Source organism: Chiloscyllium punctatum, chromosome 42 (assembly GCF_047496795.1).
Source record: "Chiloscyllium punctatum isolate Juve2018m chromosome 42, sChiPun1.3, whole genome shotgun sequence".
NCBI classification, from domain to species: Eukaryota; Metazoa; Chordata; class Chondrichthyes; order Orectolobiformes; family Hemiscylliidae; genus Chiloscyllium; species Chiloscyllium punctatum.
The window spans coordinates 23109277-23125551 of NC_092780.1; the positions used below are offsets into that span (position 1 = coordinate 23109277).

Sequence of the window (16275 nt, forward strand, 5' to 3'; positions counted from 1 at the left end):
GATTGAGATGAAAGGTAAACAAGAGAGAACAAACTTCAAAAAGAAGATGCCCTATCTCCAATTTATTAAAGTTTAAGTGAAATATCTTCTGTACTGCTGATGGAGAGCGAGCAGAGGAGGGATTGGAGCCCACCCTCAGGGTTACATGACCTGCTGCTGAAGGCAAGCAGACAAGTCACTTCTACATTTGTCTGTAACGCTGATACTCTACACTGTTCCCTAAAACTGAATGACTACGAGAGAGTCTGCCTCCAGGCAGCGGAACTGGCACATGCTACCTGCTGGAGCTTACAGCCCGTCCAAAACATAATTACAGCTATCATCCCTTAATTGGCTTTGCTCCATGTGGAGACAATTAACTGTGTAAAGACGATGTCCTTTTATGCTCTTCTCTACTTCTTGTTCTGAATAAGATGAGGAAATGACTTTTAAAAGCTGAGAATTGTTGAAGGATTAAGCACTGTTATACAAGCAAGTAACCTGACACTCATTGTAAATGTTGTTTACAGAGCTTGTTCAAGCAGAGGTGGGTGTTTCCAGATGAGCTGGAGCCAAAGGGCTGTGTATAAATGGACATTCAAGTAGTGGATTAGTCTGTAGACTCATGACCATTTCTCAATGACAAAGACTTGCCTGTCTGTCAAATCTACATCAGTGGTTCTCAACCTTTTCAGTTTCAAGGCACACTTCGATTAGATTAGATTACTTACAGTGTGGAAACAGGCCCTTCGGCCCAACAAGTCCACACCGCCCCGCCGAAGCGTAACCCACCCATAACCCTACGTCTACATCTACATCTACATCTACCCCTTACCTAACACTACGGGCAATTTAACATGGCCAATTCACCTGACCTGCACATCTTTGGACTGTGGGAGGAAACCGGAGCACCCAGAGGAAACCCACGCAGACACAGGGAGAACGTGCAAACTCCACACAGTCAGTCACCTGAGGTGGGAATTGAACCCGGGTCTCTGGTGCTGTGAGGCAGCAGTGCTAACCACTGTGCCACCGTGCTGCCCAGATGGGACAAGCAATTTCACGGCACACCTACTTTTTGCAGCAGGACTGATTGCTTATAGATATCATACTTACTTGTATTTTCTATGGTTATGACCATACTGGAGAGGTTTGAAACATTGTGCATATAACAAGCTCAAGAAAGATCCAAAACTTCAAAGTTTCAAATCCACCAGAAACAAATACACCATCTTCGACTGCACACACTGACACATTTTTAAAATCTGTTCAACTCAATTATTCCGAACTATTCATGAAGAATGGATCAGAGTCAAATGCAAAGTAAATGATATTGCAATTTTCCATCTTCATGGGAGCTTAGTGGGCCTGCTAGTGAGCGCAGAGCCCTTTGACCTGGAGGGGAATCGATGACAGGGCCACCCATAAATCTTAATTCACTGACACTGGGGGAACAGTGGCTCAGGGGTTAGCAATGCTGCCTCACAATGCCGGAGGCCCAAGTTTAATTCCAGCCTTGGGTGATAGACTGTGTGCAGTTTGCACATTCTCCCCATGTCTGTGTGGGTTTCCTCTGGGTGTTCTGGTTTCTTCCCACAGTCCAAAGATGTACAGATTAGGTGGATTGACTGAGTGAAATTGTCCAGAGTTTCGAGGGATGTATGGGCCATGTGAGTTACAGGGATAGAGAGAAGGGTTGGGTTTGGGTGGAATGCTCTTTGGAGTATTGGTGTGGACTCAATGTTCCAAATAACCTCTTTCCACATTCTTGGGATTGTAATAGAAGTGTGCTATCCTGTTATTTTCATGTATGCTAGAGCTAAAAAGTGTAACTCTTACAGGTATGTTGTCGCAAACAGCAAGAGTACAGCAATAATGTGGTCAGAGATCACTGGATTTTCAGGGATTGTAGAGAGTTAAAACACAAACAATGACAGTGGTCCAAACATCAGCTTCATCGAGCAATCCATTGCTCTTTTCTTTTCCGTCAGTAAAAATGGTATCTTAACGTTTTTGGTATCATCGCATTATTTACCAATTTCTCTCTACAGATGAGACATTCAGGTAAGGGGCAGGCCGCATCTCCTGTCTGGGAAAATCTAAAGATTCCATTGCTTTTTATTGTAACGTTTCTGTCTCATTTTGTTTCTTTTGTTTCAGATTTTTTATGATTGAATTTGAAGAGGAATTACTCCTTTTGTCAAGAAACTTATCCATTTCTTCTTTGACTCTATTCTAAGACTTAGTGGCTTAACTAAATAAAATCCAACAATGTACACCTTAAATTTCAGGATAAACCGGAAACATGTCTAAGCAGGCAGGCCAGTTTAGGCGTTGTTCAATAATTGTGTGTGTGCCTCCTGATTGCACATGGCAGTTTTTCCTCATCCAGAAGATACGAGCCTTGATCATTGTGTCTAGTCAGACCAAATGTTTGGGCCTGAGCATGTGCAAGCAGACTGCTAAATGAACAACTTTCTCATCTTTTGTGCATGGTAAGGAATCTCCGTCCACATGCAGTATTGGAAATCTACAAGAAATGGTGTTGCTTTCCAAAAATACTGCGGCACATTTCTCAACCTGCCACCTCTAAGGTCCATGATTGGCTCCTAAGTAGTTGAACAGTATAAGGAGAAGCCATAATCTCCATAAACTCAGGAACAGTCAGGGAAAATGACTTTAAGCCTGAAGAAAAACAGTTTGTATTCCTTCAGCAGTTCCTATAATTAAAGATAATGATTAATTCAGAGTTAAATGTATCAATCAGCCAACCTGTGCTTTCTTCAAACAAGTAAAAGCACGTGGAGATGGAAGACTGTGAAGTAGCAATCTGATCAGCAAAGTGCTTATGAAGACAGCTGACTGAACTGCTTTCCCCAGTTTTCCCTTTCACCTATGTTTTTATTTCTGTCTTTATTTAGGTGTATGGGAGGAGTTTATAAGGAAGAAAGGTGTTTTATGATTAGATTAGATTCCCTACAGTGTGGAAACAGGCCCTTCAGTCCAACCAGTCCACACCGACCCTCTGAAGACCCAGACTCATTTACCCCTGACTAATGCACCTAACACTATGGGCAATTTAGCATGGCCAATTCACCTGACCTGCACATCTTTGGACTGTGGGAGGAAACCAGAGCACCCAGAGGAAACCCACGCAGACACAGGGAGAACATGCAAACTCCACACAGACAGTCACCTGAGGCTAGGATCGAACCTGGGACCCTGTTACTGTGAGGCAGCAGTGCTAACCACTGAGCCACCGTGCCACCCAATTATCTAGTAGAGTTATACGCCAATAAGTAATAATTCTTGTAAAGTTCAGAAATCAGGTCTTGGCACTTTCAGCAGAGGTCATATGACTGCAGCAAGTTAGAGTCCAAACAAGTCTAAAGTGGTTGTTCATGAGCAGAGTCAGCTTCTCACTGTGTGTGGACAGGCATCTCAGTCAACCCACATACACAAGCTCAGGGCGAAACACAGGCACATAGGCTGTCAGTGTTAATGTGAAGACATTCTCTGCAGTGTAGCCTACAGGTCAAGGCAATCAAATCTAAACCAGAAAGCATGGTTTCAGAATGGTTAGTTCAGGTTAAAGTCAGGAATGAAAAATGAAATAAGATTAGAAAAATGATGTCATCAAAAAAGGAGAGATGAACTGAACAATTGCAGCTTTCTGTAAAAGATTGATGTTTCTAACTTTGGCAATGATCAGTAAAATCTGGCGTGCTACTTCACATTTCTAAAAGAAAATTTATTGCTTTGCTGAGAAAGCCCTTGAGGATATTTGGTTAATGACAGCGCTCTTTTTAGATGATGGCTGCGTCCAAACGTCTCTAGAGAAACGAGGGAAGAAGCTCAGCAGGTCTGACCGGGTTTTTCCAGCACCTGTAAAATGCACAATTGGATGACATCAGAAAGAATTAGTGAAAATTTACTGTAACATTGACCAAGAAAATCATGGAAAAGGAACAGAGGCAAAATAAAAGTACCAATCAGTCCAGACCAACAAAAGCCAACAAGCATTGCTCATTCCCAAGAAATGGTGTTGCTTTCCAAAAATACTGCGGCACATTTCTCAACCTGCCACCTCTGAGGTCCATGATTGGCTCCGAAGTAGCTGAACAGTATAAGGAGAAGCCATAATCTCCATAAACTCAGGAACAGTCAGGGAAAATGACTTTAAGCCTGAAGAAAAACAGTTTGTATTCCTTCAGCAGTTGCTATAATTAAAGATAATGATTAATTCAGAGTTAAATGTATCAATCAGCCAACCTGTGCTTTCTGCAAACAAGTAAAAGCACGTGGAGATGGAAGACTGTGAAGTAGCAATCTGATCAGCAAAATGCTTATGAAGACAGCTGACTGAACTGCTTTCCCCAGTTTTCCCTTTCACCTATGTTTTTATTCCTGTCTTTATTTAGGTGTATGGGAGGAGTTTATAAGGAAGAAAAGTGTTTTATGATTAGATTAGATTCCCTACAGTGTGGAAACAAGCAAGTAACTAAAATCCTGAACAAGAACAGAATTTGCTGGAAAAGCTCAGCAGGTCTGGTTTACAGCTTCTGCAGTTCTTTCAGTTTTTAAAAAACATCCTGAGTTTTCTGAATAGATGACTCAAAAGATAATCGAGCAGAGACTCGTACTGATGGTAAAAAAGTTCTGTTTTGTTATGTCATTCAGTGATGCTGGTGTTAGTTTGATATTTCAGGCTGTTAATGTAACCAACTGAGGTGTGTACATTGTGACATCCCTCTCAAATCGTAATATGTATTTTAGTGATGCATTATATTAAGCTAAAAGCCTTGTTAATTTGGATAAATGAAAGCAAAGCAAATGGGAAATTTTCATTCGTACTTATCTATCTCACAATAATATATGATTTGTTCTAAAGTTTACCTGAACTGCTGATACAAATCTTTAAGACTTAACTTTGCCTATGCTTTTCAACAGGTACAGATCCTCCAATGCATCACTCTTCAGCCTATTGACTTTGCTGGTGGCATTTTTGCTCGCAACACTCTTCTTCACAAAATATATTAAGACATGCAATTTAAACACTGTTATGAAAATCAAGAAACAGATTGATAACTGGCATTTAAATCTTACACCACCAGAAAAGCTAACTTTTCTGTCTCCATATGGAGGAACTTGGTAAGCCATGTCAGATAATATTTCTACTTTAAAATAATTCGCATCCAGAACTGACTAAAAAATTTCATAATTCCGACATTTAATTATGTAAGACGCTTTTAATGTCCAAGATGCTTCCTTTACTGAGAACCGAAACTGTCAGCAATAGATTTAACATTATATAAATGATTTGGATGAGAATATAGGAGACATCGTTAGTAAGTTTGCAGATGACACCAAAATAGGCAGTATAGTGGACAGTGAAGAAGGTTATCTCAGAGCATAATGAGACTTTCATCAGATGGGCCAATAAGCCAAAGAGTTTAGTTTAAACAAATGTGAGGTGGTACATTTTAGTACGGCAAGCCGTGGCATGACGTACACGGTTAATGGTAGGGCCCTGGGGCATGTTGTGGAAGAAAGAGACCCAGAAGTACAGGTGCATATTTCCTTCAAAGTGGGGTTGCAGGTAGACAGGGTGGTGACGAATGCACTATGCACACATGCCTTCATTGGTCAGTCCATTGAGTATAGGAGCTGGGATGTCACTTTATGGCTGACATTGATGAGGCCGCTTCTAGAATACTGCATGCTATTCTGGTTGCCCTGCTACGGCAGGATATTGTTAAACTGGAAAGAGTGAAGAAAACATTCACAAGGATGCTGCCAGGACTGGAGGGTTTGAGCTATTGGAAGAGGCTGACGAGGCTGGGGATTTGTTTGCCTGGAGCATTGGAGGCTAAGGGGGTGACTTAATAAAGGTGCGTGTGTAGAATGAGATGCCAGAGGAAGTGGTAGAGATGGGTACAATTATAACATTTAGAAGGCAATTGAATGGGAATATGAATAGAAAGGGGTTAGAGGGATATCAGCCAAATGCTGACAAATGGAATGAGTTCAGATTCGGATATCTGGATGAGTCTGTTTCCGTGGTGTATGATTCCCTGATTCTCTGACAGTACTTTTCACATGCGGAGATCCACCCCATACCTTACACCACTCTGATGACCTCTTAATAGCGAAATGAAATTGGCATTGGAGACCCCTTGCTTCTTGCTGGATCCTATGTGAATGAATGTTGCGTACTCGGAGCTGCCATGATAACAACAGGAAAACATTCCAACTGCAGATCAATGTCTTTCTCAATACTGGCCTTAACTTTATCTGCTGATGTAGAGTCTTCTCTGGCAAGTTTGCTTAGATTTCCTAATTGGAAACCATTCCTCACCTTGATCATAATGCCAAGTTTTGTGTGGTCTTAGGGAAGCAATGCTGTGTATTACCATGAGCAAAAATGTTGATGGTTTGGCAGGGATAATTCAAAAGAGCAGGATCATTGTGACTGTCAGACTAATGTCTGATAGTGACTAGAAAGAGCCAGTAAATTACTCAAGAATCAACAGCTGATGATTAATTGCTTCAGAATAGTTGAAGACATAGATATTAATATTTCCAAATACAATGGTTCATTGACAGTAAACAATTGACAAAAAACAAGATCACGCATAAATATTGAATTTTGTTTAATCGAGGCAATGGATACTGCAGGATTATGGCTGACAAAATAAATTTTCTGATGTAGCTATCGGCAATTATTCAGCTGTTGTATTTGGAAACTTTCCCTACAATTACGAGAAGGTCCAAGTCATAAGCACCTTCCGCACATCAAGCTTGAAGAGTTTGAAACAATCAATATTTGATAGGTTTATGACACCAATCATTCAGTGAAGGATGAAAAATTTGAGATGCGATAGAGTGCCTTTATTTAAAAAAAAGGTTCACTCACTGGATGCAGACATTGCTTGTTAGGTACATCCCTGACTGTCATAGAGTCATAGAGATGTACAGCATGGAAACTGTCATTGTGAAAGTGGTGATGAGCCATCTCCTTGAACTGCTGTGGTCCATGGGATATAGCTGCACACGCTGTGCTGTTAGGAAATGGGTTCTTGGGTTTTCAACCAGTGACTGTGAATGAATGGTGATGTATCTCCATTTCAAGGGGGTGAATGTTTTGGAAAGAAATTGCAGGTCGTTGTGTTCCCAGGTTTTTCTGCCTCTATGCTTTTGGGTGGTAGAGATTAGAGATTTTTAAGATGCTGTCAAAGGAGCCTTTGAATCTTTTATGTACAATATTATTCTGCAGTGGTGGAGGAAATAAATGTTGAATTGGAGGACAGGGTGTCCATTATATTGTCTACTTTACCTGGATGCTGTCTAACTTCTTGAGTGTTATTGGACCTGTCGAATAATTATGTTTGAACAAATATTGTTGTTTTTGTTGCCACTAATCACCAGATAGCCCCAAGACAAAGTGAAGATAAAGTATGATTGATTGTAATGAACAACTTCAAAAAGAACCACACCCATTATCATTTACTGCTAGAGGTGGAAAATACAGGTGACAAACCAACCATGGTTAACCAAAGAAGTTATGAACCATACAATATTAAAAGAGAAACAAGAGGATTTGGAAAGTCTTTTTTTAAAAAAACAATAAAAGTTGACGGAAAAGAAAATAAAGAAGGAGAAAATAACTTTCAAGGGTAAACAAGCTTGTAGTGTGAAAAATGATAATAAGAACTTCTTTAAATATGGAAATAGAGAGAAGACAGACAACATGGGCCCCTTAAGGAATGAGGCGAGGGAAATATGATGTGGAGGAGTTGGTGTTGGACTGGGATGTACAAAGTTAAAACTCACACTGTACCAGGTTATAGTCCACCAGGTTTATATGGAAGCACTAGCTTTCAGAGCGCTGCCCCTTCATCAGGTGGTTCTGGAGCAGAACCATAAGACACAGAATATATAGCAAAAGATCACAGTGCCATGCAACTGAATTGATACTTTGAACATACCATTTACCTGAGGTTACCAATAGTTACAATTATAAAGTCATAGAGATGTACAGCACAAAAACAGATCCTTTGGTCCAATTCGTCCATGCCACCCAGATATCCTAATCTAATCTAGTCCCATTTGCCAGCAATTGGCCCATATTCCACTAAACCCTTCCTATTCATAAATCCATCCAGATACCTTGTAAATACTGTAATTGAACCAGCCTCCATCACTTTCTCTGGCAGCTCATTCATACACGCACCACCTCTGTGTGAAAACGTTGCCCCTTCAGTCCCTTTTATATCTTTCCTTTCTCACCCTGAAACAATGCCCTTGAGTTCTGGACTCCCCCACCCCAAGGAAAAGACATTGTCTGTTCATCCTATCCATGCCCCTCATAATTTTATAAACCTTTATATGGTCACTCCTCAGCCTCTGATGCTCCAGGGAAAACAGCCCCAGCCTATTCAGCCTCTCCAGGAAGCTCAAATCCTCCAACCCTGGCAACTTCCTTGTAAAACTTCTCTGAACCCTTTCAAGTTTTACAACATTCTTCCGATAGGAAGGAGATCAGAATTGCATGCAATATTCCAAGAGTTTCCTAATCAAAATCCTGTACAGCCGCTATACTCAAAGCTCTGACCGATAAAGGACAGCATACTAAATGCCGTCTTCACTATCCTATCCACCTGCAACTCTACTTTCAAGTAACTATGAGCCTGCACTCCAAGGTCCCATTGTTCAGCAACACTCCCGAGGACCTTACCATTAAGTGTATAAGTCACTCTGATTTGCTTTTCCAAAATGCAGCACGTTGTAATCTGAGGCAACCTTCTTTACTATCCACTACATCTCCAATTTTGGTGTCAACTGCAAACTTACTAACTATACCTCCTAAGTTCACATCCAAGTCATTTATATAAATGACAAAATTGAAGACAAATCATTTCCAAACTAGTTTAGCAGAAGTCATAGCAATGTTTGAGTAGATTCGGATTGGGTTATGATTATGATTGCGTTGAATAACATTATGATGAGTAGACACATGTATTCTTTATATTTTACTTGTCAATTTGGCTAATGTTACCTTTAACTCCTTTACAGGTCAAATGGCAAAAGTAATTGCGGTTGTAATATTGGGAAACCATTACCTTTAATAATCTCTTCCAATCCAAAAGATGTATCCGCAATCAAAATAAGAAGAAGATTGCAGTATGAACAACATAGAAAGCGGTAACTAAATTTGAAAGTATTGATATTTGAAGAACAACTCTCACAGATGGTATATAAATTTACGTTATTAGTTATCTTTGAAAACTTGCTTAGCAGAACCATGCAAATCTTTTTACATTGATTTGTATTTCTGTATTATGTAGACAATAAGGAAGAACCTAGTTTCATTTTTGCGTTCTGTGAGAGGTGATGCATGTCTGTAAATGTGTTTGCATGCACTGTAACTAAACGTTTCAAAAAATCTTGCGCTGAACAGTTCAGTGGTTTAGAAAACAAAGAATGCAAAAGAGAAACAAACTGGGCTGCTGCCGACCAACAAGGTGTCCTGTGACACAAGGAGGAAGGAACAAAACCCGTTCTTTTGAATATCCAGAAGTTAAAGAGCGGAAGGATGCCTTTCAGCAAGTGTCTGACAAAGGTCTCTACAAAAGCATGAGTTGATTTATGGGAACAGACTTCCATTGGCTGATCAAGATGTTTATGTAAAGGATATGTGATAGACAGAATACAGAAGAATTAGTTCAAGCAAGGGAAGAGATTAAAGTCATGCTTTACAATGTGTAATGACTGTCCAGTTCTGTATTTGTGATTGTGAACTGAAATGGGACAAGGACGGTTGTAGAAACCAAAAGAGTGGAAGGGATTGCTACACTTTTTAAGAGCAGGTTACTGATCCACTTTATCAGAGCTGTTTGTGCTGCTGTTTGTTCAAGCATTGGGGAAGTTTATTATGGATGTGCTGGAACCAGGGGCTGTGTTTGAAGGGTATTCAGCAGACAAATTGCTGATTGGTGTGTCAAGTAGTGATCAGGTGTTGATGACAACAGCTGTCAACAATAATATGCAGCTGGCTTCCAAGTGGTTAAAAAGCTTGTGGCTGTTCACAGTACTCCCAATGTGATCTCATCAGTACCGTGTATAGTTTCAGTAAGACTTCCCTGTTCTTCTACTCTAACCTTTGAAATAAGAGCCAACATTCCATTGTAACCTGCTGCACCGATGTGCTAACTTCCTACATTTTATGTCTCAGTACTCCCAAGTCCCATTGTGTTCCAGTTTTTCTCCATTCAAATAATGTTCTGTTCTTACGTTCTCCCTTCCAAAATGGAACAACTTCACATTTTCCACAATATTCTCTATTTGCCAACATTTTGTCCACTTGCTGAACTTGTTAATACCTCCCTGTGAACTGTTCGTATCTCTCTTGCAACTTGCCTTTCTATCTATTTTTGAATCATTTAAGCAGCAGTTCTAGGGGTACAATGTTGGGATTATATGCTGTGGTCTGTGCCAGTGCTAAGAACTGTAAGATAGTAAATGCATAGCTAAAGGGTTGGTGTAGAAGGGAGTATTTCAGGTGTGTGGATCATTGTCTCCTGGGCACATGGCCTGTACAATAAGGATGGGTTGTGCTGAGACTGGCAGAGTACCAATAAGCAGGCAGGGAAATTTGCTAATGCCACTCAGGAGAGTTCAGACTACTGTGGTGGGGGTGGGGAAGCCAGAGTAGCAGATTATCAAGTAAAATGATCAAAGAGTTGTCAGAGACTAAGGCTTGTAAGACCAAGAGGAAAAACAAGGCAGGAAACATGTTCTGAGATATATTTGTTTTAATGCAATCTCAGGCAGAAGAACTTAGAGCTTGGATTGATATGTATAACTATGATGTTGTAGCTAGTACAGAGATTTGATTGAGAGAGAGACAAAATGAGCAACTTGATTTAGATGTTCCAGGCATGATAGAGAGGGGTGCAAAAGAGGTGAGGGAGTTGTGTTAGTGATAAGGGAGACTGTCCCAGCTGTACTGAGAGAGTACACCTTGAAGGGCTCATCCAGTGAGGCCATATGGAGACAGCTCTGGAACAGGGACGGTGTAGTCACTTTGATGGGATTGTACTACACACTCCCCAACAGCCAGCGGGTGATTGAGGTATGGATATGCGAATAGATTATAGAAAAATGTGAAACTAATAGGGTTGCCATGGTGAGTGGTTTTAACTCCCACCTAGATTGACTGAAACTTATTTAGTGCCAGAGGTTTGGATCGAGTGGGGAGTTTGCTGGGTGTGGATGGTTTTTGGAATAATACGTAAGAGGATCATACTAGACTTGGTTTTGGAGAATGAACTTAGTCGGCAGATTGAAGTTACAGTGGGGAAGCATTTCAGTAACAGTGACACTAATTCTGTAAGTTTTAAGTTACTTATGGCTAAGTAGTTGTTGGTTGAAAGGTTTAAATTGGAGGATGGCTAACTATCGAAGTACTCGGCAAGAACTGGGAAATGTAGATTGGAGTGGCTATTTGAGGGGAAGTCCACATCTGGAATGTGGGAATCTTTGAAAAGATAGTTGATTGGGGTTCAGGACCAGCATGTTCCTGTGAAAATGAAAGATAACAATGAACTCGGAAACCTTGGGAAACACGAGAAATTGAGAGTTTAGTAGAAAGCAAAAGGAGACAAGCATAAGGTTTAGGAAACGGAAGACAGAAAGAACCGTGAAACAATAAAAAGACAACAGGAAGGATCCTATATGAGGAATGAGGAGGGCAAAAAGGTCCATGAAATAGCTTTGGAAAAGAGGATTAAGGAAAATCCCAAAACAATTTATACTCATCTGAGGAGCAAGAGGTAGCGAAGGAAAGGATAGATCCACTCAATGAAAGAGGGGGAAACTTATGCATGGAGCCAGAGAAACTGGTTGAGATCCTTAACAATGGTCCTTTGCATCGGTATTCACAAAGGAGAAGGATATGATGGATGGTGAGTCCCAGGAGGGTTATGTTGAAACTCTAGGACATGTGAATAAAAACAGGAAGAGGTATTGGGTGATTTTAAAAGCTTCATGTAGAAAGGACCTAATGGGATCTGTCCCAGAATGATGAAGGAAGTGAGGGTGGAAATTGCTGGAGCTTTGTATTAAATCATTGTATCTTCTTTAGTCACAGGGAATGTCCCAGAGAACTGGAGAGTACTAAACATGGTTTTACTGTTTAAGAGGAGCAACAGAGATTATCTGGGAAATTACAGGCAATGAGTTTGATGTCAGTGATAGGGAAATTATTGGAGAAGTTTCTTAGGAATGGATTTACTCACATTCGGAAAAATATGCACTCATTAGCAATAGGCACGAAGACTTTGTGTGGGAAGATCATGTCTCATGTTTTTTGAGGAAGCACAAAGATGATGGATGATGGTGAGGTAGTTGATGTTGTCCATGTGGACTTTCACAAGGCATTTGACAAGACCCCTTATGGCAGGCTGATAAAAAAGATAAAGTTACATGGGATCCATGGTCAGCTGGTAAAATAGATACAGAACTAGCTTAGTCATAGAGACAGAGAGTAGCAGCAGAAGGGTGTTTTTCAGATTTCTGTAACCAGTGGTGGATCAGTACTTGGACCCCTAATATTTGCTATTGACATAAAATAATTGGGAGGAGAATGTAGGTAGCCTGATTTGTAAATTTGCAGATGACACAAAGATTGTGGGCACTGTGGATAATGAGGAGGATTGCCAGAGGATACAGCTGGATGTAGATAAGCAGGAGACTTGGGCGTAAAACATGACAGATAGAGTTTAATCCAGACAAATGCGAGGCAATACATTTTCAGAGATCTAATGCAGGAGTAATGTATACAGTTGCATCCTCAGTAGAACCCGAAGTCGCATCAACATACAGGTCTAGGCAAACAGGTTCACAGTTCCCTGAAAGTGGCAGCACTAGTGGATAATATGATCAAGAAGGCAGATGGCATGATTGTCTTCATTGATCAGGGCATGGAATATAAAAATTAACAAGTCGTGTTATAGTGAAACAGAACTTTAGTTAGACTATAATTGGGACATTGTGTATAGTTGTAGTCACCACATTCTCAGAAGGAGGTTTTGGAGAGGGTCCAGAAATGATTGACTAAGACCTTGCCTGGTTAGGAGGGTATTAATCTGAGGAGAGATTGGACAAAACTTGGTTTGTTTTCACTTGAATGTCAAAAGATGAGGGGCAATCTGATAAAATCTGTTTAACTAGCTACTATGGATTTTAAATAGTTTTAAAATGAATTGCTTAACTGCACTCGTCAGCTTTAATAAATGGAGTAAGGTCAGATGAGGTAACACGTTTGAGAGGGCAGCTGTAAGATCCATTATCATATTCAAATGTAGAAAGAGAGGGGATTCAGGGAGGATCAAAGGCCAGTAGCACAGAGCGATCTCAGAATGAGGATGTTGGGTTTACATGGAAGTTGGAATCACCAAGTATGCAAAGTTAGCAAAGAAACTGAGAGAGAAAAGCGGTGAAGATATCCCAGTGAGAAATTTAGAGCATCACTTGGGTGATTCACAAAATACAATTGGCTGAATCTTACATTTTCTTGGCTAAGTGTCAACTTCGTTGAGTCTTTTGGAAAATCTTTTGACAAAAGTGAAATCAATATCATAAAATCCCTACAATGTGGAAGCAGGCCCTTTGGCCCATTGAGTCCACACTGACCCTCCGAAGAACATTCCACCCTGACACCCCATCCCTGTAACTTTGCATTTCCCATGGCTAATTCCCATGCATACTTCTAGACACTTGGGCAATTTAGCATGGACTGTGGGAGGAAATCAGGGCACCCAGAGAAAACCATACAGACACTGGAGAATGTGCAAACTTCACACAGGCAGTTGCCAGAGGGTGGAATTGAACCCATGTCCCTGGTGCTGTGAGGCAGCAGTGGTAACCACTGTACCACAAAATCGCTTGCTGCATCTGACCAGATATTCCTCATTAACTGCCTATCTCACCCCATGGCACCCTTCTTGTCCAGTTTGAGCCCCATCTTACCGCACACCATTCCTAGAACAACTCTCTTGAAACTCACTACATACCCACTGGAAACCTGCATCTTGCCACATATTGAAAAGGTATTTGTGCAACTGGATGAGCATGGGCATTCTGTACCTATCCTGTCCAGTGACAGCATTCATTCAAGAATATGTTGGAGAAGGGAAGAACGGTGTTTCAATTCTTCAACAGGATCTCACCATCATCTCACCTTGACAGTGTTACAGCTGGTTAAGAAAGTCACGCCAAGCCACTGGTAATGGGCACACTGTTGGAGATGAAACAACTACTCAGTCCCAGGCATGAGAGGACCCTGTGGCCTCAGCAATCAGGGGTTTCATTCACAGGTGAGAACAGGATCACCAGACAAGTGTGTGCAAGACACTGGCCTTCATGGCATTGAAGCTTCTGAAGAACAGCTTCCCTGTGGAGATTCAGCTTCTCAAGGTTGCAATTATTTGGTCTTCATGAGCCATGTTCTCAGGCTTCCTTGGTGATACACACAGACCCTGCCCTCCACTGTCCTATTGGTCAATAGTCAATGGTTCTCAGGACCAAAGGCATCGTGACAGGGGATGGTGAACTGAGTGAGCAAATGAGATGCCCTTTCCTCAGAAGAAGATGAGGAGATGCCAGGAGGCAGTCAGACCGAGGAGAATGCATATGCACAGACCCTTCAGAAGACTTATTCAGTTTAATTCAGAAATTGCTGACCCCTTCACCTCCACCCTGACTGCCTCCCTCCAACCTTTGGAAATTCAAGGTGAGCAGGATCCCCTGGCCTTTGACAAGAAGACCCTCTGCATGCCTGGACTGTTCAGTCACAAACACACTCAGGGTCACCCAATGGGCATCACTGCCAAACAGATACTCTATCCCTCTATTCCTCCATCTCACCTGTGGACCCTGGGATGGGACTGAGACACTAAGAAAGAAAACAATACAATTGAGAATATCTTAGTGGCACGGGTAGCGTTGCATTTTATAAATATCACTACTGCATGAATTTTTTTTATTGCAACCAATCTAATTGTTTCAGTCTCTCTTGTACCCTGAATGTGATGGTGTCAACATCCCCAGATCAATGTCTATGTTAAGACCCAGCTGCTGTAGTATTGAAGCAAGTTGGAAAAGGCCGATATTAAGCAATGGGGTCTGCTCCTACCATTGTCCCTTGTGGTCAAATATTGCCACTCTTTCCCTGACCTCGATGTTCAGAAGTGTTTGCACAAATGAGGTGCTCAGTGATGTGTGGGACAGGGATGTGCAGCGTACAGGGAGCCAATGCATTCAGACAGGAGGCCTACAGGTCTGCTTTCTTGACAGGGCATAGGTCTATGTGTAATGTTGCTGTTCTCTCAAGGACATCTCATGAGTGCGTCTGGGAGTCCCCCTCCCCTCCAGGTCAAACATCTTAAAATGCCAATTCCAGGTGTGCCTGTAGCCATTTTCTTTCTCATTGCATGCTTTCAGAGTGAGGCAATGTGATAGTGACACTCTTTGGTCAATGGTTTCCAGTTCCACATGTCCAGTTCCAGGCCCATTCTTTCCTAATGACTGTTCTCATGAACCCCACAGGCACCATACTTCCCCAGGTGCACTCCCAAATCCACCAACAAGAACCTGCCCAATTTTCTCCCCAGTCTCTGGCATATGTAGTGACCATGCCAGGTAAAATCATACAGTGTCCCCTCCTGAAGCCAGACTCCTGCCTATGGACAAACTACAGCACACCCCATTTCATGCTTTATTGTAACCTGCCTTTCCAAATTCTGTTGCTCCCTTCAGAACTGTCATTCCTCCTTTTCCCCTCAGCCTACAGTTTCCAGTCCCAGAAACACTTTCCTGAGCTTTGTTCCCATGGCAACATGGCTTCCTGCTGTGTGTGAACCAACCCTGTATCCAGGTACCCATTCTGTCGCCATGTCGAGAATTCTCATTATCTCGTTTGTTCACAAGGGTGGTAAGATGGGATGCTGAATAGTATTAATGCAAGATGTGGAATTAAAAAGGCCATTAACAAGCCATAATCCCCTTTCAGAGGCAACTCACTTTTCGTTAGCGAGAATCTCACCTCGCACCCAGAAATCAGTTAAAAAGTGTAGCGAATTGCTCCTGACATCAAGAGAGGCCTCATCTGATTCTGTCACAATTTTTAAAGAAACTTGAAAAACTGATTTGCCAGTTCAAAAACTCAGCAGCTGGGCCTTAATGCATAATCCATTGAACATTGTTGTCCAGATGACAAGAAATTTGAACACCAAG

General features: G+C 41.5%; 1 protein-coding gene across 1 annotated transcript in view; it reads left to right on the top strand.

Moving 5' to 3' along the window:
• The window catches only part of LOC140465827 (beta-1,4 N-acetylgalactosaminyltransferase 2-like), a 55658-nt gene that overhangs the window by 4535 nt on the left and 34848 nt on the right, over nucleotides 1-16275 (top strand). The window contains exons 2-3 of the mRNA XM_072561657.1: nucleotides 4930-5130; nucleotides 9055-9183. Of these exons, the coding sequence (XP_072417758.1) occupies nucleotides 4930-5130; nucleotides 9055-9183 (330 nt within the window). The remainder of the gene's footprint in view (nucleotides 1-4929; nucleotides 5131-9054; nucleotides 9184-16275) is intronic.